General features: G+C 40.8%; 1 protein-coding gene and 1 long non-coding RNA gene across 2 annotated transcripts in view; both read right to left on the reverse strand.

Moving 5' to 3' along the window:
* Positions 1 to 1,189: 1,189 nt before the first annotated feature.
* Positions 1,190 to 7,226, reverse strand: Ndufaf4 (NADH:ubiquinone oxidoreductase complex assembly factor 4). The gene is made up of 3 exons (XM_005002626.4): positions 7,017 to 7,226; positions 6,518 to 6,618; positions 1,190 to 3,387 (listed from the first exon to the last, which is right to left on the reverse strand). The coding sequence occupies exons 1-3, from the start codon at positions 7,150 to 7,152 to the stop codon at positions 3,103 to 3,105; spliced, it is 522 nt and encodes a 173-aa protein (XP_005002683.1). The 5' UTR covers positions 7,153 to 7,226; the 3' UTR covers positions 1,190 to 3,102.
* A 4,633-nt stretch (positions 7,227 to 11,859) lies between these two features.
* LOC134472143 (uncharacterized) overlaps positions 11,860 to 25,953 on the reverse strand; it is a 31,344-nt gene continuing 17,250 nt past the window's right edge. Inside the window, exons 2-3 of the long non-coding RNA XR_010042024.1 lie at positions 19,275 to 19,346; positions 11,860 to 17,062 (exon numbers count right to left, since the gene is read on the reverse strand). This is a non-coding gene — a long non-coding RNA (uncharacterized LOC134472143). The remainder of the gene's footprint in view (positions 17,063 to 19,274; positions 19,347 to 25,953) is intronic.

A 25,953-nucleotide genomic window follows, 5' to 3' on the forward strand; every position in this document is an offset into this window, starting at 1 on the left:
TGCCCAAAACAGTGGCCATCTCACTGTAGCAACAGTCCCCCAGTGGCACAGTGGCATTCAGTCAACAGCTGCTCCAACCCAGCAAGTTTAGGATACATCCATAATCACTGGTGACTCAAAGGATGTAATGCAGGCACCCTCCCAGATGTGGTGGGCGGCTAATTCAAGAATGTCTGCTAATGCTTCTTCCCCTGGGCCACTGCCTTATTCCCCTGGCTGGCTCAGTAATGGTTTTGGTGGATGGGAACTAGCCCCAAAATGTATGCCACTGAAGCAAGAGGCAGGTAGATCCAGAACTGCAGAGTATCATGTATTAGGGATACACGAATAGAAGCATGGTCCAGATAGTAGCCAGACCAAGTGGTCAAGGCAAAAGTGACTTTATTTGGGCCAGAAGGTACCTGGTCCAGGTAAAGCCAATGTCCAAGTCATACACATTCTGGAACTAGGCACCAGGGTGTGGATATGAAGTTCCACCACCAGTATACTGGTCTCAACTACATATAGAAGTCTGGGAAACCATGCAGGGAAAACCAACCAGGGATATTCAGAGGCAATCACAGTGGTTAGAACTAAAGATGGCTATAGTCTTGGTTAGTCTTCCCTCAATGTTGAGACAATAGCTAACACCCCAAATTAGGGAAGGAACAGTTTATTAGCTCCTAGTTCGTGGAGGTTTCAGTCTGTAATCATCTGGCTGCAAGGCAGGATGAGGGGCAACAGTTTAAGTCAGAACACAGCAAAAGCAGCAAAAGCGGTGGTTGGACGAGGGGACAAGCCTCTTTTCCTCCCTTATATTGTAAGCGGGCTACCCTCCCCTGAGCGTAGCACTCAGACCATCTCCATGCCCCCCTCCTACACCAGCTCTGGGTGTTTACTAAGTGAGGCCTCTGACCCCTGCTGAGTCACTCAGTTAAACCTTTCAAACTGACACAATGAACAACCTAGAGGGCAGGGGCATGTCCTCTACACACTAGGTTGTACAACTGCTGAGTTACTTGGTTAAGCTTCCAGACTTCTCAACTGACACACGTATCAACCATTACAAGCTACAGTCAGGTGAGGCTGAATCTGAACCCCGTTCTATTGCTGGGGAACTGACAATGGCAAAATGTATCATGAATTAGTGACCCAAATGTTCCGGATTTAAAGCTTTGGATTTCTGTTTTTCATAGAGAATTAGACCAAATACATGTTTCTGATATTTTATTCCGCCTAGTAAACAATCCACTTATTCCTAAAGCAGAGGACATGCAATTTACAATGGACAGATCTTTGTCTTGAATTGTTTCATGGACAATGGTCTTTACCAGGACAAAGACAGTAACTCCCAAGCAATGAGTGATGCCTAGTTGAGATGCGTGGAACCGTGTAAGTGCTTTAGATTTGCTCATTTCCTTACATTTTCAACTGTTAGCCATAAGCCATCTTTATGCACACCCCCAAACCCCAAACTTTGACCCACCTTAGTTCTGTCCTTCCAAATATACAGAAGCTCCCCCGAACTCCTTTCCTATTTAAATGTCTAAGGGCATTGAATACATATGGGAAAAGGATGTCTGTGCTCAAATGTTTGTAGGCCGAAAAATATCCTCTACTGTATAGTGTATTCCTTTAAACAAAGGGTATCTAAGTGATGGTGACATGCCAGATGGTGACGCAGCTGAGGCAAGATAGTTATATCCAGGTCCCCAAATGGCCTTCAGGACTGCTAACAGAGCCTTCTGACTGGGATGCACGTACCTTCTATGGGGAGGCTGCCAACTCCACCGCTGTGCTGCAGTGATCCCTTTCTTCTGCGGTAACTTTTTTCTTTATCAGCCACCTGGATCCTAGTTCTGGCAGCCTTCTTTCATCTTCTCCTGATCTTTGCTAACCCAAATATTACCTCAAATAATTTTTTCTTCTTCCCTTCCTCACCACTCAGAAAATTTCCTTCTTTCAAATTTCTTCAAGATTACTATTCCATCTGTCCCCTGCTCACCCTGCTTCACAATAAAATTTGGTGGAAGTCCACTTGCACATATGATTAGCTAGCTCACACTCCAAAAGTCGCTGGTTATATTTTTAAGGCATTCCTAGAACAGTCTCACCCACCCAGTCACCAAGCTTTAATCAGCAAGCACTGAAAAGTAGTCCTCTTTCAGGAAATCTGTATCTTGCTCTTATGAACCTACAAAGGCAATGCAGTGTAGCACCCAGCAGCACAAGGCTCTGACAGCAATCTACCAGAGTTTAAATCCAGGGTGTAACACTACATAATCTTTGAAGTTACTGAAGCTCCTTGTTCCAATTCTCACTGTAAAATGTATTTTCCTCATAACAGTGGCAAATATTAATCAAATGCATGTGTAAAGCACCTTAATGCCTAGTAGTTACTCCTAAAATGCTTTCATTTATTATTACTTATTTTGCAGGTAAGGACAATTCTATGATCACATAGTAGTGGTGCTAAGACCAAGGTTCCCCAGGTTTCCTAAATGGAAACTCCACATCACTACCCAATTACTGTCCTGTTCGTAATATACAATCATAAATAAAACTAAACAGCAGTGCAGCAAGCTAAAGAGTGACATGGGAAGTACTTTGTGTGATACCAAGTAATAGAAGCTGTATTTACAGGTACCTAATCACACAATGTAGATGGCTCAGAAACAGCAGTACTAGTGATTCAACTACTAATCTTTACATAAAGCAAAATGGTTTGAAGTGACTTGCAGTTTTAAAATATAAATTTACACTAATTAAAGTTCTCTTGTTGTTATAAAAGAACTATGCTATTGAACTAAAAATCATGTGACTCTTCATTTAACATTTAAACTGTTACCATATTCCCAAAATAATACATTACTTCTCTTTATAACAAATTTGTACATATGATTAGTCATACTGACACAGGAACGATGCCTAAACAAAACTAAAAGATTTAAAAAATACTTTCTATAAACAATCTGAAAAGGCAACAGAGCTCAATAAATAGTACATTCTCAAACAGTATGCTCTCAACATTATATACTCAGTGATTTCCATAATATGTTAAAAATGAGGAAATGGACAAGGGAATGAGATGTTCACATAAGCAAAATAATTTCATGATTTGCTTCATTTTGACTCTATTATGTTCTTGTTTTCAGGAGAAAAGTTCTTGACTTCAAAAGTAACAAAATACTTGAGAAGGGAATTTACATCTTCCAGTTTTAAATGGTATTCTTGTGCTATTTTCTCAGCAGTCCACGTTTCTGGATAAAGTTTATGATTATTGAGAAGTGTCACAGCCTCTACAATGGAAATTTTGCCCATGGGAATGTTCTTAATGTCCATGCCGAAGTGATGGCCTTTTGGTAGTCTGAATTCCTTTGGCTCTTGCTGTGTTGCAGCATCTTTTACCTAATATCAAAAAAAAAAAAGACTTTTAGGATAAGACTTGGCATCTTTTTACTTTGAAAAAACTTGTATTTGCACACCTGTGCAGAACCTACTGATTACATTTTTATGGGGAGCTGGCACATGTCTACCCCACATCTTAATTCTCTCTCCTGCCGCTCCTCTCCAGCCTCTCCATTCCTAGACCCCTCTCCCACTTGCAAAAAAGCTACCTCCCTCATGTCTGTCATCTATCCTTTATTTTGTCCTTTAAGTTATTTATACTTTGGGTTTCTGTTTTCACATTTCTCAAATCAAATCTACACTATTTCTCTTCCAAAAATTATAGCACACGGTTCCCAAAACTGTGTTTTCCCATTACAATGAGCTACAGTTTGGCAACACTTTTTCCATATTCTCTTTCCATTATTCTAATTCTACCATCACTAGGCAATTTAGGTAGTTCTGGAAAAATAAATACCATCTTAATAAATACCATTCACATTATTTCACACATAGACTGACTATTGCTAATATACAAATCTGAAATCCAAAATGCTCTAAAATTTTGAGTGCCAACATGACACTCTTAAGTAGAAAATTCCACACCTACTCCCTATGACAATCACAGTCATAAAGCAGGCATACCAAAAATACTGTATAGAATTACCCTTAAGTTATAGTAAGCATATAAGTTGCATATGAAACAAATGAATTTTGTGTCCTATCCTCCAAAATACATCATTATGCATATGCAACTGAAATAAGCCTGACCTCAAACATTTTAGACAAGGTAAACTCAAACAATACACTGAAAGAACAACAAGAATGCTTAGGTTAAAAACTGCACTTGCTTTAGAAAGGCAGAATTCTGAAGCTGTCCCAGTAGCTTACTTGATCTACTCCATTCTGTCTGAATGCATTTCATATTCAATGCCCCAAACTCCTTGAATACATTCAAATACTGCTAGGGATCTCGTTTCTTCTGAGAAAACAAACTTAGTCTCCCTCTAATGTAATTTACACACACTCTCCCCCGCCCCCGTCTCTCTGACTCACACTCCATCTCTGCATCTGTGCTCCCTGTTCCACTCCTATTACCCAGCCACTCCAATCAGGTTCCTGTTCTTTCGCTTTCACTGTACCTGGTATACTACTGCTTCTTGGAAAACACTACTACATTTTTAAAACCCCAAACTCACTCCTTTGTTTATAAGGAGTTTTTCTCCCTTAGGTTAAGGTTTAAAAGACAATATTCGTCACAGTTAATGACTTCCCAGTTGCTTAATTCAGAGGCATTTTCAGACCTTATGACTCACTACAGCATCTAGTACATCTGATATTGCGGACCACAACAATTTGGAACCTGTAACTAACTTCCCTTTGGTTTCCATAATGTACCTCTTAATTTTCCATCTGTTCTTTAGTGCTTCTTCCATTTTTTGAGTGTGATTAACTCAATCAAAAGATGTTACTTCCACTTCAATTAACCTATAAATTCTAAATCAATTACACACAAAACTCAAACAGGGCTTTGCTACTCCTTAAATTGTAATATGCTGAAATTCTGGCCAGATTAGGGTTTTACAGTTTATTTTCAATTGTATTATTTTGTATAACATATCAGAAATAATCCTGGAAATATTACTCAGTATTAGCTTAAAAATATGACACACAATGCTCTCAGTCTTCCTGTGTCATTAAGCAAAAATGCCTGACATACTGGACAGAATTTTGAACAGCAGTAAGTCAAAAAGTCAGAAAGCACATCATTCACTATATGACAGGGACATTACCACCCATGTCTAAAGACATCACAAATCATTAAGAAAACTATGAACTGCTCAAAACAAAAACGGGGCAAAGAACTTGGGCAATTCAGTTTTTCATTAGCACCAAGGAGTCATTTTAGACTTTCTAATGCTTCCTGTGCAATTTTGATACCACTGTACACTTCTTTATATACTATATGTATGTGTGTTTTATATATTGAAAGTTTATTTTTTCACTCCCCAAGAGCCAATTTTCAATTGTATTATTTCGTATAACATATCAGAAACAATACTGGAAATATTACTCAGTATTAGCTTAAAAATAATTTTTACAAATGTACATCAATCCCTGTACTTTTTATGATAACTGAACCATTCCAATTACCAATCGTCTTATGTTTGTTTTTTATGGTGCTGTGGATCGAACCCTTGATCTTGTGCATTCAAGGCAAAAACTATACTACTGAGTCACATCCCCAGCCCCTATCTTCTTTGCTTCTATGAAAATTGTATTAATAATTATGTGCATACAACTTATGCCTATGCATAGCTAGTACCAAAAAACTTTAGAATGGAAAAAAAAATATGGAAGTTGTCAGCACTTCCTTTTCCTTTACTCAAACTGTTCATCTTACCTAGAACCACCCCTCTACAAACTTCGATCCATCTTTCAGTGTCACTTATAGATGACAGAAGGTATCTGTCATCCTCCAATTTCAAACAGGCCCTTTTGATACATTCTTACACTGCTTATAATTATTTGTGTATGACTGTTCATCTATTTAATTATTGTGTCCCACATATCACAAGCCTCGTGGGAATTAAGCTCTAAGATTGTTTTTCATCACTATAACAAAGCATTTGTAGATGGTACTTAATTACATAAGGACTTGCATATATTATGTGGATGAACACAAATATTATATGGATTACTATTGCTCATGTATTCTTTGATGCTCCTAATTTTACATATCCTATCTGAATACACCTTAATAAACTAGTTATTTGCATCCCACAAACCCAACACTAGCAGAGTCTTTAAGATCAAACTATATTTCAATACACAGAATTTTAAAAATTATACTTAAGTCTACCTTACTTAATCCTACAAATTCTGAAATAATACCAATAACCTACATAGATGTATTCAAGCAGTACTTCCATATACCTTTAGAATTTTAGTAAATACCCAACAATCAAGGCTGGTGTCCTGTCTGGACCACTATGCTTAAACTTTTGCCAAAGCATTGAACTCTGGCCATAACTACTCCAACATTTTTACACTTGCAAAGAATTCACTTTTACCACTTGCCATATTTCTCTTAATCATTTCCCCAGTGCCCCAAAATAAGCTATTTATTTACTTAAAAACCCATTACCACCTGGGATGATACAGGATCTTTGGAATCAACATATACATCTTTTAGTAAAGACAGCAGCTTTTCATTTTTCCTCGCAATTTCTCTCTCAATTTCTGCATGGTCTAAGGACAAAAAAACAAAGCAAAAAAAACAAGTCACAATATTAAAAAAGGAAAAATTTCCCCTAAGTTCCTGCACACTTAACACAAAGGCCACTTTCTTTTAAATAATCCTCAGGACAGCTCGGAAAGCACTTTAGATATCCTTCTCCGAAGACTCCTGAGAAAACTTGGGCTGCACACGAGCTGATTATCTTAACCCGTTCCAATCTTCTCGCCACGTATTAAGTGCAACAGCAGGAGCAGCGGAGCAGCAGGAGCGAGGCGCGGGCGCCCACCTTCCGCGGCGCTGCAAAGGACGACCTCAATGTCACTGGTTTAGCGCTCCCGCCCGGTCTCCGGGCCGAGACCGAGGTCGCCCCGCCCTGCGCCCCTCGCCAGCGGCTCCTTGCACAGCTCACCGCTCTTTTGCTCCCGCAGGACGCTCTGGGTGGACGGGTGCCTCGGGGCCATGGACGGCTTCACCTTGCTGATTTCCCGCTCCGCTCGGTTCTCTAAGTTGAAATTCCTCACCGCCCGACTCACCCGAGCTCCCATACTCCCTACAACATGATGCACCCAGATTCCCGACGCACGTGGGTGACCTTTGGGCGCACCCGCACCGCTGCGGTCAAGCGGGGCCGCGCGCTGGAAAACAGTGGCGAAATGTGCGCGCGTTGCCCCCTGCCGGCCAGGAGGCCATATAGCGCGTCCCTGCCCTTCATTACCGAGGCGCGCTTCCTTCCGGGGCCGAGCACGCTCTGCCGTAGGGGCGGGCTCTAGTGGGAGAGGCGGGGCCGGGGCCTCGGGCGGGCCGCAGTTCTGTGCGCTGCCCAACCAGGAGTCGTGGTTGGCTCGGAGGCGTGTCCACGTCCGGCCCCGCCCCGCTCCCCGGGAGCGAAGCTGGAGGGGTACAGCTGCTGGGCTACAGGTTGCTGAGGACGCCTCGCAGCGACGGGGCACGTTGATGTCCAAGTCGGCTCGCAGGTCATTGCCGAAGATCAGACAAGCGTCTAAAATTCCCCTTTCCTGCTCTTGTGAAAGGAAGATGAGGGAAGGATGAACATTCTCGATGAATATTTGTTCTCAGTCGCTTTGTTTCTATGCCCCTTGTTTTCTTGAGTTCTTGTCTGATGTATTTCTCAGCCACCTTTTTCTCTTTTCCCATTTTCTTATATTTTCCTTTTCCAACTTATTTAACCGAATTGTATTCATTTTAGTTACACTTCCCTGCCACCTCTCTGTTTTTATTACTAATGTGATTTACTTCTGTATACTGTTGAGCACCAAGTCATCCTGTTTGGCTTTCTCCTATGGTCTTTTTTTAATTTGTAAACTTGAAAGGTAGTTTAACTGACTGACAGAAAGTCAGTACATTCTGGAAAAAGCACATCTTACTCGTTCTCTGCCCTTCTCCCTGGCCTCCACCTCTTCTCTCCATTTCTGATGGTTTCTTTGATGCTTAAACTTCTTTATAGAAATCCTGTGACCAATACAGAATAAAAGAAACCCACCCGGACTGACTTTTCCACAAAGTCTGCTTTTAGTTGTTCTCGGCTCTGCTTAGTAAACTAAAATACACTGGTTGTTTTTCACTGGTTTATAGTGAAAAAGAAATCAATATACAGATCAAATTGAAATTTAAAAATTGAGGCAAAGGGACGGGTTTTAGAAAAGTCGAGTTGTTAAATGTAACGCTGAATCATAGCGGAAGCAAGGAATATAGTTTTCGCTACTGATTATCATGGCATGTTTTTACAAGGTTTGGTGTTTGAAAATTCTGTTCGTTCTCTGACGGAGTTAATTTGGAAGTTATCCTGAAGGTGGCAGGCTGCTCCAGGATATCCGTTTTCTAGACAAGCATGGATGTCCATGAAGTTTCCTCAATGTCTCTTATGCACTCTGACAATTATGGTAGCAATTCATTCACAGCCTGTTACAATATTTTAAAAGTGGTGATTTTGTTTTCTTAGAAATCCCACCAAACTTCAAACTGCATAAAAACAGTATTGGAAGTTACACTGCGTAAGTGATCACAAAATGAAGGAATTCTTTAAATTCCCATGTTTAGCAGGGAGGTTGAATTTTGCATCCTTAAAGAATCATCTAAATGTGAGCCAGCTGCTTCACCCGGCTCCGGTCCGGTGCTACTCTAACCATGTGGTATTCTGTCTCTCAAGGAGCAAAATAGAAGGCAGATGTGTGTCACCAATGTACATTTCAGTTCACCCTTTGAGAATCATCATAGAAATAAAATCTGAACCATAAATGCACAATTAACAAGAAGTCTATACTTAAACCCTTGGACTTAGGTGAAAGGGCTGAAATACCTGGATTCCTCCAGGAAGTATAACTAGACTGATGCTCAAAATTAAGTTTCCACCAGATTAACTTGCACAAAGTTGACTTCTGGCAGCAGCTTGTTCAGGCAGACACAACCTGCCGAAGGCCTGCGTTCAGCTTGGGGATCCTACTTGTCTTTCTGTTCATTTGACATTTATTCAGTACCTACTGTGTATTACAGTATGCTAGATACAACTGGAAACAAAACAGATAAAAATCCCTGTTCTTAATAAATTCGTATTCTATTCTGTTGGCAAGACCCTGGGTTCCTTTCATTAATATCTTAAGATACTCATTCCACTCAGATAAAAGCTTAATTGATTGTCTAGTTGTTGGTCTGTTTGTTTGTTTTAAGATAAGGTCTCTCTTGTAGCCCAGGCAGGCCTCAAACTCACAGGAGTCCTTCTGCCAGGGTTGCAGGTGTTTGCCACCATGCCCTGCTTAGCTCATGTCATTTGTGCTACTTTCCATTTTCTAAACAACTAAAACTGTGCTGAGGGCCAGGGATACAGCTTAGTGGTACAGAGCCTATCTGGAAAACATGAGGTCCTGAGTCTTATTCCCAATATTAAAAAAAAGTGGGGCGAAAAAAGGCAAGAAAACAAAAACTATGCCAAAACCCTGTAGATGAATGAAAGAGATAAAATAACTGAATGACTAAAAATAGACTCTTCCAAGATTTTATAAACATAGAAATATTCTAAATTCAATTTTTGATGGCCGATTAGCATTCCTGGCAGTAATGGATTCCTTGAGGTTGGTGTGTGGATGAGAATCACTTGCCTAGACTCTGACCATTGGATGCTCCTTCCTTCAGTAGCATTCTGTGTCTTCAGTGGATTGCAGATGCTAAACCTAGGAGACAGGTGACTGAAGGAGCCCAGGGCAGACTCCAGAGGTTCACTAACCAAGTCCCAAACCTCTAGGAATAGCACAACAGGATTATGGAGGAATGACAGCCTGCAGAGGTACAGGTGTTCACAGAGACAGAGACATCCTCTGAATAAGACCTCTGGGCCAGGACTTCAGTGCAGGAGAAGAGTCCAATTTATGCAATTTACAAGGTTCCCAAGCTTTCATAGTGATGTTTGTGAAACCTAGGAGGAGGTTGGGGCCGAACAAATGTGGCCTTATACAAATCTAATGCTCAAACAGAGAAACACTAGATCTCATAAAATTACCAAGCAGTATTTATGCTCAGAAGTCTGTTTTGTGTTAGTTTCCCATTGCTGCTAATAACTTGCATAACACAATCTATTATCTCTCAGTTCCAGAGGTAAAAATTACCATAGGTCTGGAGAGGATAAAATCAAGGTGTCAGCAGACTTGTCTTCCTCCCAGAAGCTCTAGGGAAAATCTCTTTGCTTGCTTTTCTGTTTCTAGAAGCTTCCTGTACATCTTGGTAGCCAAAACTTACATCATTGTGTTGTCTCATATCCTCCTCTATGATTAACTTGCCTCCCTCTTTCTCTTTTAATGCAAATTACATTGTACCTATGTGGATAATCCAGGATAACATCTTCATCTCAGTATCCCTTATCAAATGTATAAAGAACCCTTTGCCGGGTATGGGCGCATGCACAGGTTAGGGGGTTAAGAGATGAACATGCCTGGGAAGCCACTGTTCTACCAGCCATCACTGGAGGATATCCAGATCTGCCAGAATCCCTGACCAAATCAGTGAAGTACAAAGATGGAGTCTTGGAGAGAATGCCTGGTACACTTCATTCAGCCCCACAGAGCTAATGTTACAGTGAAGCCATGTGATCACTGAAAGAATAAAACTGACTTAATTTACCACCACGTTAGTTCTGAACACTGCACGGAGATCTAGTTCTTACAGCCCAAATCTCTCAGATCCTCTGGAGAATTTGCATCTGTCAATCAGCAAGCGTATGAAACTCCCTGTATGTAAAACAGTGTTAATAATTATGGGATCTTAGAGACTCCAGGAGTCTATTGCTCTCCATTATTTTTCTCACAGCTTCCCCGTCTTTCCTTTTTCTTTGCATTCCTTTTCCTCCTTTTCTTTCCTGGCATCCACTTGTGGAATGTGGGCAGTCCTGGAGAAGCCATTTGGGAGGGAGTTTATCAATTTTCTGGACTAGAAAAAGACAGCTATATAAAAAAGAGGAGAGAGGAAATAGAGCAACAGCTGCTGGAAAAAATGGGAGATGGAAACGGAAAGGAACAAGAGAGCTGAACTGTGGCTGTGCAAATCCACATCCCACCACAGAGCTGAGGCTCTACACTCAGCTCCTGTTCTTGAAGCTTCTTTCACCAACTGGTTTCTTCAAACTATTTAGAAGTTCTTTGAAAAAATATTTATCAATCCACTACCAGAGGAAAATACATGGTGTCTGCGTATGCGCATTAAATATATTCATTAGGAAACCGGAAAGAAGGAAATTAAGTAAGTTTGAAGTAAACATTGAAGTCAAAACACAAGAAAGAGAATATTGACACAACTCCAAAAACTGTAAAGGGCTGAAGAGAATGAAGCAGTTAATTATATAGAAAACAAATCCAGTTGATTGAGACTATAACATCCATCATCATTACGGAATCAGTAAGAGACCGTGGAATTTTTTAGAAAAAATATATGAACACAAAATTAGTGAAATATTTTAAAGTTAAATAAAACATATATGCAACTTCCTATACCACTAAAATGTATAGTCTTTTCTTGTGTGACTTGCTTTTATAGAACAGAATGTGATAAATATGAACAGAACAGAATAGGGCATTGATACAGAGGACAGACTAGAACAAGACCATCCTGTGTTTACCTACATTGTGAAAAACTTCACTTAGGAGACAGGAATGTGAGATTCTCATGCTGGTCTTCAAGAAGCAAGCTGCCATGTTGCTAAGCATCTTGCCATGTTGCTAACCTATAAAGAAGTCACATGCAAACAATTTCTAGTGACTTTAGGAAGTAACAGGAACCCATAAGGGACAGCCAGCAAGAAACAGGTATCACAGTACTATGACCATAAGGAACTAAATTTTGCCAAGAACCCTGAGAGCCTACACACTCCTGAAATTAGTGTAGCCCTGTTAATACTATATAGTCATTTCAAATGACTCCCAGTATAGTGTATGTTTTGTTTAACCAAATTCAACCTATTATCACTAATAAATTTAGCCAGCTGGGAAGTAAAGGAAACTTTTTTTACTTGATAAAGGTTATAATTTAATTTACAAAATAACATTTGATTATTATATCGAGTAATGGAACATTATCACAAGCCCAATAAACCCAATATCCTCCATAATTGGTTATATTCAAGATTGAAGGTCCTAGCTAATAAACAAGGAAAATAAGAATTATAAATATTATATTACTTGTTCATTTGCAAAATCAGTGCATCTATCTCTGTAAACTAATGAAAGGATCATTCAAAAAACTGTTAGATGTAATAAATGAATTCAGTAACACAGCCAAATAGCTAGCTGCCCCTTATCGAAGTTGTATAATATAATGGCCAAAAATATCATTGATGATAGCACAAAAACTACTACACATCTAGAAGTAAATTTTCTAAAAAGTGCAAAGCTCAAACCATAAAATCTATGAAAGAACATAAAGAAACACACATATGGCTAGACATAGTGAGTTCCTTGTGATATAAAGTTTCAATAGTGTAAAAAAATGTCAGTTTTTTCCAGGAATTAATCCATATATTCTATACACTTAAAAGAAAATTAGGTTGAAACTAAAATTCATCTGAGAGAAAAGATTTTTTAAATAACCAATAAATTTTCTAAAAATTACTAAAAACTTGTAAGGCATTAGAAGATAATGTAAAGCTTCATAGCATGTTACTGATAGTTAGACAGAACAGACTAAAATAGGGCCCAGATAAGTCACTAGGTATAACAGCAACAAGACCAATTAAATATATACAAGATAATGATTAAAATGGCCCAATGGAGTGGGCATAGTGATGGATGTCTGTAATCCCAGCACTTGGGAAACTGAGGCAGAAAACCTGAGTTACTTAGCCTGACTTCTCGGAAAACAAACAAACAAACAAACTAAAACTATTTCATAGGGATCTAAAATAGTTTTCTATAAATGGCCCGCTGCATTTCCAGTATTTAACATGTTCCTTTACTTCCCATTCCTTTTGTAACTGGGCTATATTCTTTCTCATTCCAGTTTTCCCTGCATTGGACAGTTTTCATAATATATCTGTCCCTCCACATTCTTATAGACTTGCTTTTTATAGAACTAAAAGGTGTCTTATCATAGTGATTTTGGTCTGATTCAATGAAGTAATTTTAGCCCTCTGGAGCTATTTAATCAATACCATAATTCCTCTTTTTCTTGACTATAGAAACTATCATTGAAAATTTGACTAGTGGGAAAAAATGTGAAAAAATATATAAAACAAACAAAACCCAAGAATTAATTTTCATTTGAAAGATTAGAAAACTAGGGAATGTGAAACAGGGGATTCCAGAAGGCCTTCAGAAACATCGGAAAAGCCAAGTTGCAACAAGAGCTATTTATCTCGGCGGATGCACCCACCTCAGAAACTCCGGAGCTAGGGCGGTCTGCCTACCTGCAGGGCTGTTACTCTCCCTGTTTCCTTAGCAGCCATGGTCTGAATATTACAGTCATCACAAACAGAATGGCCCCAGAGAGACCTACACCCAACTGTTGGTTTTCACACTTCCTGACTACATGATTTTGCAGTAATCTCTTAGGAGACAAGGGCAGCTCTGGGGATCTCAGCAACAGGAAAGGACTCAAATCTGGCTGGCTTCTGCTGCTAGATTTTTTTTTTTAAATCTGGCCCAAAATTAAATTCCCAAGCAAGATAAATACTAATTGATGTGGCTTAGGTCATGGGTATATCCTTTGGTAGAAATGGAAAATTAGCTGTCTCTACCAAAACTGCATAGAGGTGAGGACAATACAGACAGAGATGGCACACCGTGAAAATGTTCCTGTCAACTGCTGAAATTAACTGCAACAGCTGTGCCCTATGATTTCATGTGTGTGATGAAGACTTATTTTTGGACCTCTGTTTCTGGCTTTATTGGCTTAGTTTTTAGATTCAACAGTGTTGTATAAGTGGTCTTGATTTTAGTTCTGGGCTATGCTTTGCAACCCATCTTATCTCACTGTTTTAGAGAAAACAAATCTGCTGCCCTGATCATGTTGTGCTGGGTCACTGTGTAACTGAGGCCGCCCTATGATGAACAAGCCAGGCAGAAACACACCCAGGAGGGACAGGGGTGTCTTAACTACCCATATTTAGGGATAGGCTTAGCATTAGAATCCAGTGCTCTTTCCTACCGTGGTAGTTGTTTTTCCATCCTGCTATGGTAATTGTTTTTAGTCTAGTATTTGGGAAGTAACTAATAAACAACAGACAGAATTAGTGACGGGATACTAGCACACGCAGAAGAGTTGGGAAGTGTGTGTTTTTTGTGTTCAAAAATTATGATTTGGATGCATTAAAGACTGAAAAATAAAATGTCAATAGTGATGGTCTGCTGGAATTGCAGAATTAAGATATTTAAGAGTTTTCAAGTGGAAGACTTTAACTTTACGTTTTTCCACAAATGACAGGCAGGAAAGAAGAACTAGCAGAAAGAGGATGAGAAATATGTACCAGGTCTTCATAGACAAGCTATACTTTGTTTGGGTATGAGCCAGTATCCTTAACTGGAGCTCTACTCTAACATGCCACTTCTAGTTCTGTGGCAGCAGACTCTCACCCTGGGAATGAAGTCTATATTTTGAACAAAGAAATAATTTACCTATGTGCCTATACCATTTTCACTATTGATTTTCCCACTATGTTCTGTGCACCTTACCACGGTCTCCTTCATTTAGAACCACGGAATGACAACTGAGAAGCCTCACTCCCAGGACCTCACTATTGCAATTCTTCCCTGCTAAGTGAAGGAAAGGAGAATCATCCAACAGAAAATAATGCAAGAAATAGCCACAATCTACCTTGCTCTAACTGAATCAGAGAGATTACTCAAAGGAGAAATACCCAAAGATGCGTTTATATGATAGAGTGGAACACTGATTTCTTTATTCGTAAGACTGAATATTTACACTGTTTTAGATAAGTATTTTTTATGAGCAGTCTAACTTGTGTTATTTATTTCCACTTATTCGCGCTCCATTTCTAAGTACATTGGAAGACCTATGGGGCTGCAGCATAATCACTTGTCTCTATATTTCTATAGCACTTTATATGGTGAATTGCAAAGAGTACATGATTAAAACATGTTACTGATAATAAAATGCAAGTTTATAATTTTTGTTTATTTTTAAAATCAACTGCAGCCTAATGGAAGTTACTGATTTACTCCTCAATTTTTGCTGCAGATAATCCCTTAAGCCTTTTAGGTAAATCCTCAGTATTAATGGAAATATGATTTTAATCTGGATTATCATGAGGCAATTAGCTTTGACACACAGTTTGTTGATAAAATCACAGAACCATAAAACTAGAAAGAGACTCAAGCAGATGCTGTCCTGGATAAATAATTGTTGGTTTTACTGTAAATACTACTAGTTACTAAAACTATTAATTCTAGGTGAATGTGTATTATAAAATGAATTAGCGAACTGATAAATAATATCATGAGATGAAGCTATATTTTAAATCTTTTCCAAGCTTATGCTTTGTGTATCAAGTGCTTGGGCATTCCGCATTCATTTTTGAGGGCAGCTGTGACCAACTACCATAAACTTAGTGATTTAAACAACAGAAATTTATTGTCTTACCATTCTAGAGGGGAGGCTTCGGAGATCAGAGTGTCAGAAGGCTGCTTCCACCGAAGGCTTGAGGGAGAAACTGCTCCATGCCTGTCTCAAGACAGTTTGCTTAGGCTTTCAGTCTGCTATAACAAAACACCATGGCTTGGTGGTATATAAATAGTGAAATTTTATTTTTCAGTTCTAAAGAGTTAAAGTGTAAGATCAAGATGTCAGCATAATCCAGTTCTAGTGAGGGCCTTCTTTCTGTGTTGCAGACTGCCAGCTTCTTATATTCTTACATGATAGAGAGAGGAAGAGTTCTCTGCTGTTCCTTTCATGAGGGCACAGATCCATTCACAAAGACTCCACCTTCATGATTTAATTACCTCTCAAGTATTCTACCTTCCAATGCCATCACATTGGAGGTTGGAATTTCAACATGATTTGGCAGGAACACATTCAGTCCATAACACTGCATCTTACCTAGTTTTTTGGCATTTGCCGGCAATCTTTGATGTTCCTTGGTTTTTGGAATCACCTTTCCTTTGTCTTCATCTTCACCTACAGTTCTCCTTGTGCACATGCTTATTTTACCTTTTCAAAGAATACTAGTCATACTTATTCCAGAGCCTCTTACTCTAGTATGACCTCATCCAAACCAACTAAATAAATAACTAACTAAATAAGTAAATAAATAATAGGGTCTAGAATGACCCTATTTCCAAATACATGCACATTTCAGAGTCCTAACTGGGGGTTAGGATTTGAACATATGGATTTTTGAGCATATTTTTTAACTTCCACAGAGCAGGAAAAATGACTAAGGTAACCTGATAAACATTCACTGGGCCCCATTCTGCTGGATGACATTACAATCCCTTAAAGCCAGATGCAGACCTAGACCTGCTCTCACTGTCACTCCTTGTCCGCAGACCTGGAGAAGCCTGGTCATGACTGACAAAGAAAGCAGGCCTCAGTCAATTCAGTGCTCAGCCAAGAAGCAGCTGGGCAATTTCCCTTCACAATGCACCCATTTCCTGCAGAGTTATGGAGGGTGTATTACCATCTGTTGTTGGGGCAAAATACCCAACACCCACAGTTTAAAAGAGGACAGTTGGCTTTGGTTTATAGTTTCAGAAGTCTCCAAGTTTTTTTTTTATGGTCAACCAACTTCAAGGCAGAAATATCATGGAGGAAAGGCGTGACAGGGGAAAGCCACTCACCAGATAGCATCCAGGAAGCAGAAATTAAAGGGAGGAGCAGGGATGTGCGTGAGTCCTTCCAGATTGCCCTCAGGGAGGTGTCTTCTGCCCAGGCCCATGATCAGTCACTTTCCAAAAGCCCTATTCTGAATCCATGAGACTTTCAGGGAATATTTTAGGTCTAATCCTGAGAGGACATAGAAAGACAATAGGCAGTTAGGACACGGACCCAAGTGAACTGAGGTCAACCTTGGAAACTGACATGCAAGAGACAAAGGCTTAACAAAATCTATCCCTTCGTATCAGTGACCTTGCACATAGCTTCCATTTTTGTACCCTGCACTACCAGAATCCACTACAAAATTTTAAAAATGGCATCCACTAGTGGCATACAGCCTCATTTCACACTCCCACCACCACCAAATTTCCCATCAAGATCTGCATATAAACCCTTACACTTAGGTGTTTGCAGAGTCCTTCCTTGGAGCCCCTTCCAGTTAGCGAGAGTTTTTTTTTGTTCAGGCTAGTAAACTACACTCAGTTCATTCCTAGTGGTATGGACTTCATCAGAGCTCTCTCATAAGCCTTCACTAAGAGTTAATCTCCTGGTTGGGACTTTTATGTCCGTCCACCAGAAGGGCTGACATTCTCTTCTTCAGATGCATCTTGATAGATTTCCAAGGCTAGGGATGAAAGGGTTTTGGCCCAGACAGGACACTGTAGCCAGGAAAGCCTCAACCGGAAGCAGGAGCCCCTATCTCCCCTGCCCCTAGGAAGTTACCTGTGACGCCATCTTCCTGCCCCTGGAAATTTACATATGGCGCCAAACCTAGGACCAATGGGCTACCTGTGCATCCCTAATGCCTGCCTTAGGTGCCACCCCAAACGGAGGCTATTTACATGCCCCCACGCCACGTGTCTGCCGGAGAGATCGCTGGACGCCAGTGGTGAGGGTGCCGGTCATCTCTCTCCGTGTTCTCAGAATAAAGGCTGCTTTTTATTTTATACTTCTCATCTTTTGGAAATATTTTTCACCTTTTGGAAATAATCCTAGCAAGGGACAACTCAGGACTCTGGACCCTTTGACCCCCAAGGACCACCCATCCAAGCATCCATGGTACTAGGACTTAGCAAATAGTCCCCTGGACTCCCTGAGGAAGATTTCTTATCCAGTCAGCTCTGAACATCAGGATAAAGCTGCAGAGGTTAGCCTTGGGATCAGAGCATCCTCGGGACAATTTGCAGAGACTAACTATCACAATCTTTTCAACCAGGATCAAGAGAAGGTGAACAAGCAGGACCAAAGATATAGGAAGAGGACAGTCTTTTTAGTGGTCACCTTATAAGGTCACTCATCCAGTGGCTCCCTAGAACCTTTCACAGGCAGATACTACAAATCTGAGAACTCAGGACACTTCAAAAAAGAATATAATCACCCTTCCCCCGAAGCTTATCCTGATTGCCAAGGGGACCATTGGAAGGCTGTTATTTCCCAGGGAAAAAGGTTCCAGGAGCCAAACAGGTCTGACATAATGGGCCAGCAGGACTGAAAGGGCCTACGACCTGCCTTTGTGGCTCCTAGGACACTATTGCCCTCCAGGAGGCCTGAATAACCTTAACTGTAGAGGTTTCAGAAGTCAACTTTCTTCTCAACACTGGCACTGCTTTATGTGTCCTTTGTCTGGCTCCCTTTCTCCTGCTATCAAGGCCTTGAGACGGGTATCAGGAAAGACAGTTAGTCATAATTTTCATTTTTTACATTCTCCTTAAATTCCAGCTGGGGAGCTCTTCTACTTACTCATTCTTTTTTGGTTATGCCAGAGAGTTCCCTCTTTTGCTAAGATAAGATCTAGTTTGAATGGAAGCCACTATCCTAATAGCTCCAGGATACATTTTTCTGTTCCTGGAAGAGATTGAGATTAACCTGAAAGTATGAACATCAACAGGAAAAATCACCTGGGTCTTGACTATTCAACTAGACTATTCAAATCCATCTTACAGACTCAGTCTCCTTTCCACTCCACAGAAAATGCACTCTAAGGCCAAAGGCCAGAGAAGGGCTAATAAATACCACCAAAATTTAAATCCCAGAGTCTTCTGATGTCCTGCAGTGTCCTTTGCAATTCCTCGATCTTGAGAGTCCAAAGGACCATTGAAGAGTTGGAGGCTACTACAAGACCTCCAACTTATTAATGGAGCTGTGATTCCCATATATCCTGCAGGTCTTAAACCCTATTCACTACTGGCCCAGATCCTTGGGAGGCCCAAATGGTTGACAGTGTTAGATCTAAAAGGTACCATTTTTGCATTTCTCTACACTCAGACTCCTGGTTCACATTTGCATTCAAGGATCCCTCAGACCTATCCTAGAGAAAATTGGCAGATAGATTTTTACCCACCTTCCTAGAGTAAAGGGGATTCAGTTCCTCCTGGTCTTGGCAGACATTCACTGGGTTGGTAGAGGCATTTACCTGCAAGATTGAAAGATCAGCTGAGGTGGTCCAAGCTCTAATCAAGGGGACCATCCTTTGATTTGGCCTGCCTCAGGGGCTCCAAAGTGACAGTCCCACCCTTCAGTGCCACAGGTACTCAGGGAGTCTCAACAGCCCTAGAAATACAATCCCAACTACACTGTGCTGAAGAGCCCAGTTGGTAAAGAGGGCTGTACTTAAAAATCTGTCTTTGCCATTTAAACCAAGAGACTAGGCTTCCTCAGAACACCTTCATACCCATCCATCTCCTTAGGACAAGGAAACCCCCTCAGCTAGAGGGCCTCAGTCCACTGAGACACAGTTGAGAGATCCTTTCTTATCAGATACTTCTTACTAGATTCAGAGGTAACTGCCCAAATTAAACACATCATTCTTTTGTCTCACTTTTAGAGGCCCTTCATGGGAGCACAGGTTCAGTCCAGAGAGAACAAGACCCCTCTTTTTAACTGAGGGGACCTGGTCTTAGTGAAATCTTTACCTACCTTACCTCTTCCCTGCTCCAGTGTGGGAGGGCCCATAGGGTAATTCTTTCCACCGTGTCAGCAGCTAATGTCTCCGGTAAGATTCCTAGAGCTATCATTCTCACCTGAAGCTGTGATTAGTGGGCCAAGAAAGAGTCACATTGAACCAACAGGAGAGGAACTGCTTGTCAGACACTTCTGTGAACCAGTGGAAGACTTGAAATCACTCTGCAAAAAGACATCATCTCCTTCTCTAAAAGGACTGGCAGGGATGCTCTGACTCATCCCTGTTCCAGCATCTGGGCATCTGATTTTCCTCTGGTGTCTCTTAACCTTCCTGGAGGGTGGAGTCACTTTTGCTGATTAGTAAAATAGGTTTCTTCCCTTTAGTTAGAAAAATTAGCCCCATACTGAGAATAGATGATCCAAAGCTGATCTCAGGGTTTCACTTCTCTCTCCTATTCCCTTTTCCTCCAGTTTACCTTTCACCTCCTCTCTGATCTACAGTGGCAACCCCTCCCCGTCTAGCTCTGCCATACCAATAGACACCTTTGTATTTCTCATACATGAAATATGGTCCAGGGACCTTCTTCATCCACCCAAACCTCCTCCTTTCATCTTCGCATTTACTGTAAACTCACCAACTCCATCTACCATCTCCATGCTGCCTGGGATAGAATACTTTTATCACACGCTCAGTTTTACTCATCACCTGCTTAATCAGTCTAATCCTACATAAGCAAAAAGCTGCTGGCTATGCGTCTTTCTCTACTGCTCAGTCCCACCATGTGATTCATTTGCCAGCCTCCATCCAGCCCCAGATAAAGGCAAATCTGCCACCCACACAGTCAGTTGCAATTCTCAAAGACTGTGCCTGGAGTCCATGACCTTGCTCACAGCTCACCTCTCAGCTTAACAACTTCAAACCTTCTGCCACTCTTTCACAGGATCCCTGTTTATATACAATAATATCCTAATAGCCACCTGTTTCACTTGATCTCTTGAATAGAGACTAAAGGCATCTTCTCCCTCTGTGAGAACTCAGCATATTTTGCCTGCCTATTAACTAGACAGGTACCTACACTTTAGGATATTTGCCTCCCCAAGTAGACCTTCTTGAGGGTTCCCAGCTGATTCCAGTTCTGATCAAAGTGATGAGCACCCAAAATTGAGAAAGGGCAATCCAACTTGTCCTCTGATTCATAGGACTTTGGATAACAGCCAGGCCAGGTATAGGGTGAGCAGGGCTCACCACATCATTTACTTACTTCAAGCAACTCTCTTTTGACCTTGCTGAAAGTTTACAACAGATGGCACAGAGCCTAACAAATAGATTCACTAGCAGCTGTGGCTCTACAAAACCAGAGGGGACTAAACCTCCTGAATACTTTAAAAGGGAAACTATACCAGTTGCTAGAGGAGAAATGTGGCTTTTATGCTAATCAGTCTGGAGTAATAAAAGACACAGTATGATAGCTAGATGACTGTGCCTCTAAGATTCACCAGGAATTATCTGAGTCAGAGGCACTCTGGTCAGGTATCCGGAATTGGGTATCTTGATTGCTTCCCTCAGCAGAGCTATTGCTCATAGCCTTACTGTTTGGGCTATGCATTCACGATTTCAGTCAAATCGGATTCTTCTCATTTGACAGCCTTACAGCTACAAATGATGGTAAAGATGGACCCACCAATTGGCATTTCTCTTGGTTGCTACTTGGGGCCTTAGATAGACCTCATAGGGGTGGACCCTCACTGCCACCTTGCGATTGCCCCCTGTTAGCTGAAAGCAGTCAGAATGACTGGTGACCCTGCATCCCTAGTGGCAGTTAAGTGGCACTTAAGGATTGACTAAGAGCAGAAGATAGAGTTGGCACTTAAGACAAGGTCCTGAATAAACTGAGAGAAGTCCTGGGAAAGTGACATGCAGGAGGCCAAGGCTTGAGTCGGCCCCCTTGATGTCAGAGACCTACTAGTGGTTTCAGCCGCATAATTGCATTTTCATATACAGGTCACCAAAATTGCCTGCCCATGACAAACTGCTTCCTTTCATGTGTCCACCAAAATCGCCCACCAAAATCTGCATACAGAACTTCAGACTTAAGTGCTTCCATGACATCCTCCTTTAGAGCCTCTCCCAGTTAGGGGGAGCTTTTCTTTGTTTATTCTAATAACTTTACTCAGTTTGCTCCCCACTACTGTGTCCATGGACTTCATTCTTCATCATCTCCAAGACAAGAACCCAGAAGGAAGAGAAAATTGGTATCAATCCCAAATAGAGGGAATTCAGACTCTGCAAGTACTAGAGTTTCAGGTCCTAAGCCCCACATTAATCAGTCATACTGCATTGAAGAGGGGAGAGTTTTATTAGGGTATCTTCTACCATTGATGACCAAAGCATGTTTCAGGTTGGTCTTTCTTTCAACTATTAATGAGAGTATACATTCCGAGTTTGGAAGCTGAACAGGCAGACTCAGGTAAGACAACACCAAATGCTGTTCAGTCTTCATTCTGAGCTCTGTGTTGAAATTCACTTTTGTCATTAAAGTTCCTGCATGAGGTTTCTTGGGCACTTGATCAATTGTTAGAAAAGCTGACTTCTTGTTTTCCTGTGGTTCTTATTTTTTTCTTTTATGCAGCCATGATACAGGCAACTTAGTATCACGTTCGTTCAGTCAGCTGGCATCTTCTATTTTTCTTCCACTGTACTTCATTGCTGGAAAGAAGTAAATGCCTCTCTATCACTCAGCCAGATGCCCATCTGTTCACTCAGTGGAGCCATGCTTCCTTCTCTCATCAGCCACGCTGCAGAATTCCTGACCTCCATTGATGGCTTCACGTAGCCTCTTCTCTTCTGTCCATTTGCCATTATTTGGTGGGTACTTCCTACAAGTAGGATTGTTTTACTTTAGATTTCTAGTTACCTTTCAGCTCTAGACACTGCTCTGTCACCATGTTCTGTGCAGCTGTCAGGCTAGCCCTCCATCTCTTTAAGCTGTAGAAGAGGGTGATGAGTACATGCACACTCTGCTTTGGACTTGTATGCTGAGTTCTTTCTGCCAGGAAGAAATGGATGATGGGGAAGCCATACCTACACTCTCCAAAATGATGTTGCCTGGCTTCCCGCACTTTCAGTTCATATGACAAAATGGCAGGTAAAACCACCAAAACACTCTTGCAAAGGGTCATTTGCTACACAACTGTTATCCTCCCATTCTGAGAGATGACATCAGCTGTTTACAATAGTTTCCAACGGTGTTATTAACAATGTAAGTGAAAATTATAGCATCTGGTACCAAGTCTCCTCTTATTTTAAAGTTTTTGGCAATGCCGTGATAGAAAATCTACCAATTTCTTCAATTTACTAAACATCAAAAAATTATCTTTCTGAGAAGGGTGTGTGTGTGTGTGTGTGTGAATAAAAATTGATCACTATCTCTATCAGCCTCATCTTTCTTTTTTTAAAATTCTATTTAAAAGGAAAAAGAGAAAAAACAAAACAAAACAAAGCAGTGTAAGGGTACAAGTAATACAGAACTACAAAAAAAAAAAAAACCCAAAAAAACAAAACAAAACAAAAAAACAGTAAGAAATCACCAGTTAATAGATTACACATTATCGTCTTAGAGATAGTTGCTCAAGTCACAGTATTAAAGCATACAAAGTGAACATTCAAACAGAGAGACTGCAAACAGTTGTGTTCAATGATCCAACCAAAAACATTAATATGGTCAGCCATTTAACACCCCTAAACACACGTGCAGTTGTATCCTTTAGCGCACTGTTTTTCCCTCTCTTTTTTACAACAAAATTTACACATTTTGGGTTTTATTACTCCTTAGTTCTTATTACTTTTTTTTGGAAGAGAATAAAGTCAAATATGGCAAAACAAAGCTATCAGTCAAAACCAAGTATAGACATAGTATATGATGTAAGAACAGAGTACAAGGTTATCAACAATGGTTACTATAATGTCTCTTGTTTCCTTAAAAAGAATTGTCTATCTCATTAGGTATTATAAAGTTGAACTAAACAGTAGAGAACAAGACCAATAAAACTTAAACATTGTAAACATTACAGGACTTCCAAAAGTCTCATCTTTCTTTGACAAGGGTAATATTTTGTGTGACAGGGAGGGAATAGAAGGGAATTCCTGTTATGTTCATAAAAACCATTTATATATTTAAAAATGACATCATTAGATCACTAGACTTATAATCAAAATTCCCTGCCATACAATACTGTGGCTCTTATCCTATGTATCCCCCCATCACACCTAGAAAAGGATGCTTCCAGGCAGTTTCTTTCACACCCCATAGAAAGACAGTCCTGGTACATGATGCTTACAACTCTGCCAGACTGCTACACTTGGCTTTCAAGTCAGAGTCAGAGTCTCTCTACAGTCTTTGTTATTGTTTGTACCAAAATATTCCCCAAAGCCTTTTGGACTTTTTGGAGTGGCTGGATGGTGGGAGTGTGTCCTCGTTTATGTTGGTGGCCCCCAGGCCTCATGCGCTTGCATTGTGCATTTGTGATTGATTCATTGTCTAGCTCTTGGACTGATGGTGTCAGTGCTACACCCACCTAGGGTTGGAACCAGGATGCAATTTAATGGCAGGAAGAAGCTGCGTCTCTCTCTTGCTGGTTCCCATCTTGCTGTTTTGCAACCGCCATGCACTGTGGCCCTGCCATGCCACCCTGCCTTGGAGCCAACTGAGTACGGACTGAAACTTCCAAAAACTGTAAGAAATAAACCTTTCCTTTTCCAGCTTTGGGAATCAGGTGTTTTGTCTCAGTGACCAATAAAGATTAACTAGGACAGTGTGATACTTAAGAGCATGTGTTAACTGGCTTAGTCTATTTCTTGGGTTGCATAGTTCTAGGGTGGCTGAGTGGATTTACTGAAGATGGATGCCCCACCATGGGTTGGGTGGTGCCTGAGTGGAACCAAAGGGAGAGGAAATGCAGGCTTGCTGCCTGATGCCTGCCTTGCCATAGACTGTTGCTCCTCTGCCATGATGCCTTGCCTTGTAGCCAGCTGACTATGCAGTGAAACCGCTACAAACTCTGAGCCAAAATAAACCTTTTTCTCCTTTACCTTGTGGTTGTTGATATTTTGCCCTGGTAGCAAAAAAGTAACTGTAGCACAATACACATCTACTCAGGAAAATTGAAGCTCTTCAAAATAGTTTGTTCCTCTTTCACTTCATTATTCCATCCAGCTGGAAGCCTACTGGTGCGTCCTGCATTTGAGTAGGTCTTCATGTGTCAGTTTGCTGGCCCTCATGTGGGTCATCTGTAGACACACCTAGAACTATGCTTCACTCACTTTGGCACGTTGTGATTAACGGTCACACTGCCTAAGCTCTTTCACCTTCTCCCCACAGCTTTCACATGTCTTCAGTATCTTTACTTACAATGATTATCAACAAGTTGTCTATATATATATTTTAGTTCTATTATTACTTAGTCATTTTCCTAACAGCATTTAAACACAGTCAAGTGTCCTCTGGTTTAAAAACAAATAAAGTTTTCTTGCTACTGCCTTATGCCCTGTATATCTTTCGTCATAATTTTATTTCCTTGAAAGAAGTGTTTGCACTTCACTTCCCTGCCTTCCATCACTGCGCACTCCATGGAAAGCAGGCTTTGATCTCTATCACACCAACAAAAGTGTTTCTATGTACTCCCAAACTCCAAGACTACTAAATCCAGTAAGCACTTTTTTGTTCTTCTCTATTTGGTGACTTAGCAGTATTTGGCACTGTTGCCTGAGTCTTTATTTTTGAAATTTTCTTTTCTCAAATGCCTCTCTAGTCCATCCTACATTTCTTTGAGACGCCTTCTCCTCTATTTGCTGCTCACACATGGATTTCCCCAGTGCTTTGCCCGAGGCTGTTGCATTGCCTCCTTCTATGCTCTCTTTAAGGGAATCTCATCCTTTTGTGGGTTTCAGTTTTCTTCCTTATCTTGATCTCAAAATACGTCCCCTCGTATCAATCCCATTGAGTCACCTGCCCTCTAGACACTTCCTCCCGAGTCACCAAGGCCTTCAGAGGCAACATTTGAACCTGAACTCATCATCTTCTCCCTGCAGACCTGCCCTTACTCCCGTGTCTCCCAGCTCA

This window comes from Cavia porcellus, unplaced genomic scaffold (assembly GCF_034190915.1).
Source record: "Cavia porcellus strain 051 isolate PalLab524CR breed Dunkin Hartley unplaced genomic scaffold, mCavPor4.1 scaffold_22, whole genome shotgun sequence".
NCBI lineage: Eukaryota > Metazoa > Chordata > Mammalia > Rodentia > Caviidae > Cavia > Cavia porcellus.

Excerpts from the sequence above, each read along its gene's own strand:
- Ndufaf4 (XM_005002626.4), bottom strand. The coding sequence starts at position 7,152 with ATGGGAGCTCGGGTGAGTCGGGCGGTGAGGAATTTCAACTTAGAGAAC. Across the intron at positions 6,619-7,016 it reads CCTGCGGGAGCAAAAGAGCG|ACCATGCAGAAATTGAGAGA; the intron begins GTGAGCTGTGCA and ends TTTTGTCCTTAG. Across the intron at positions 3,388-6,517 it reads AAGATCCTGTATCATCCCAG|GTAAAAGATGCTGCAACACA; the intron begins GTGGTAATGGGT and ends TTTTGATATTAG.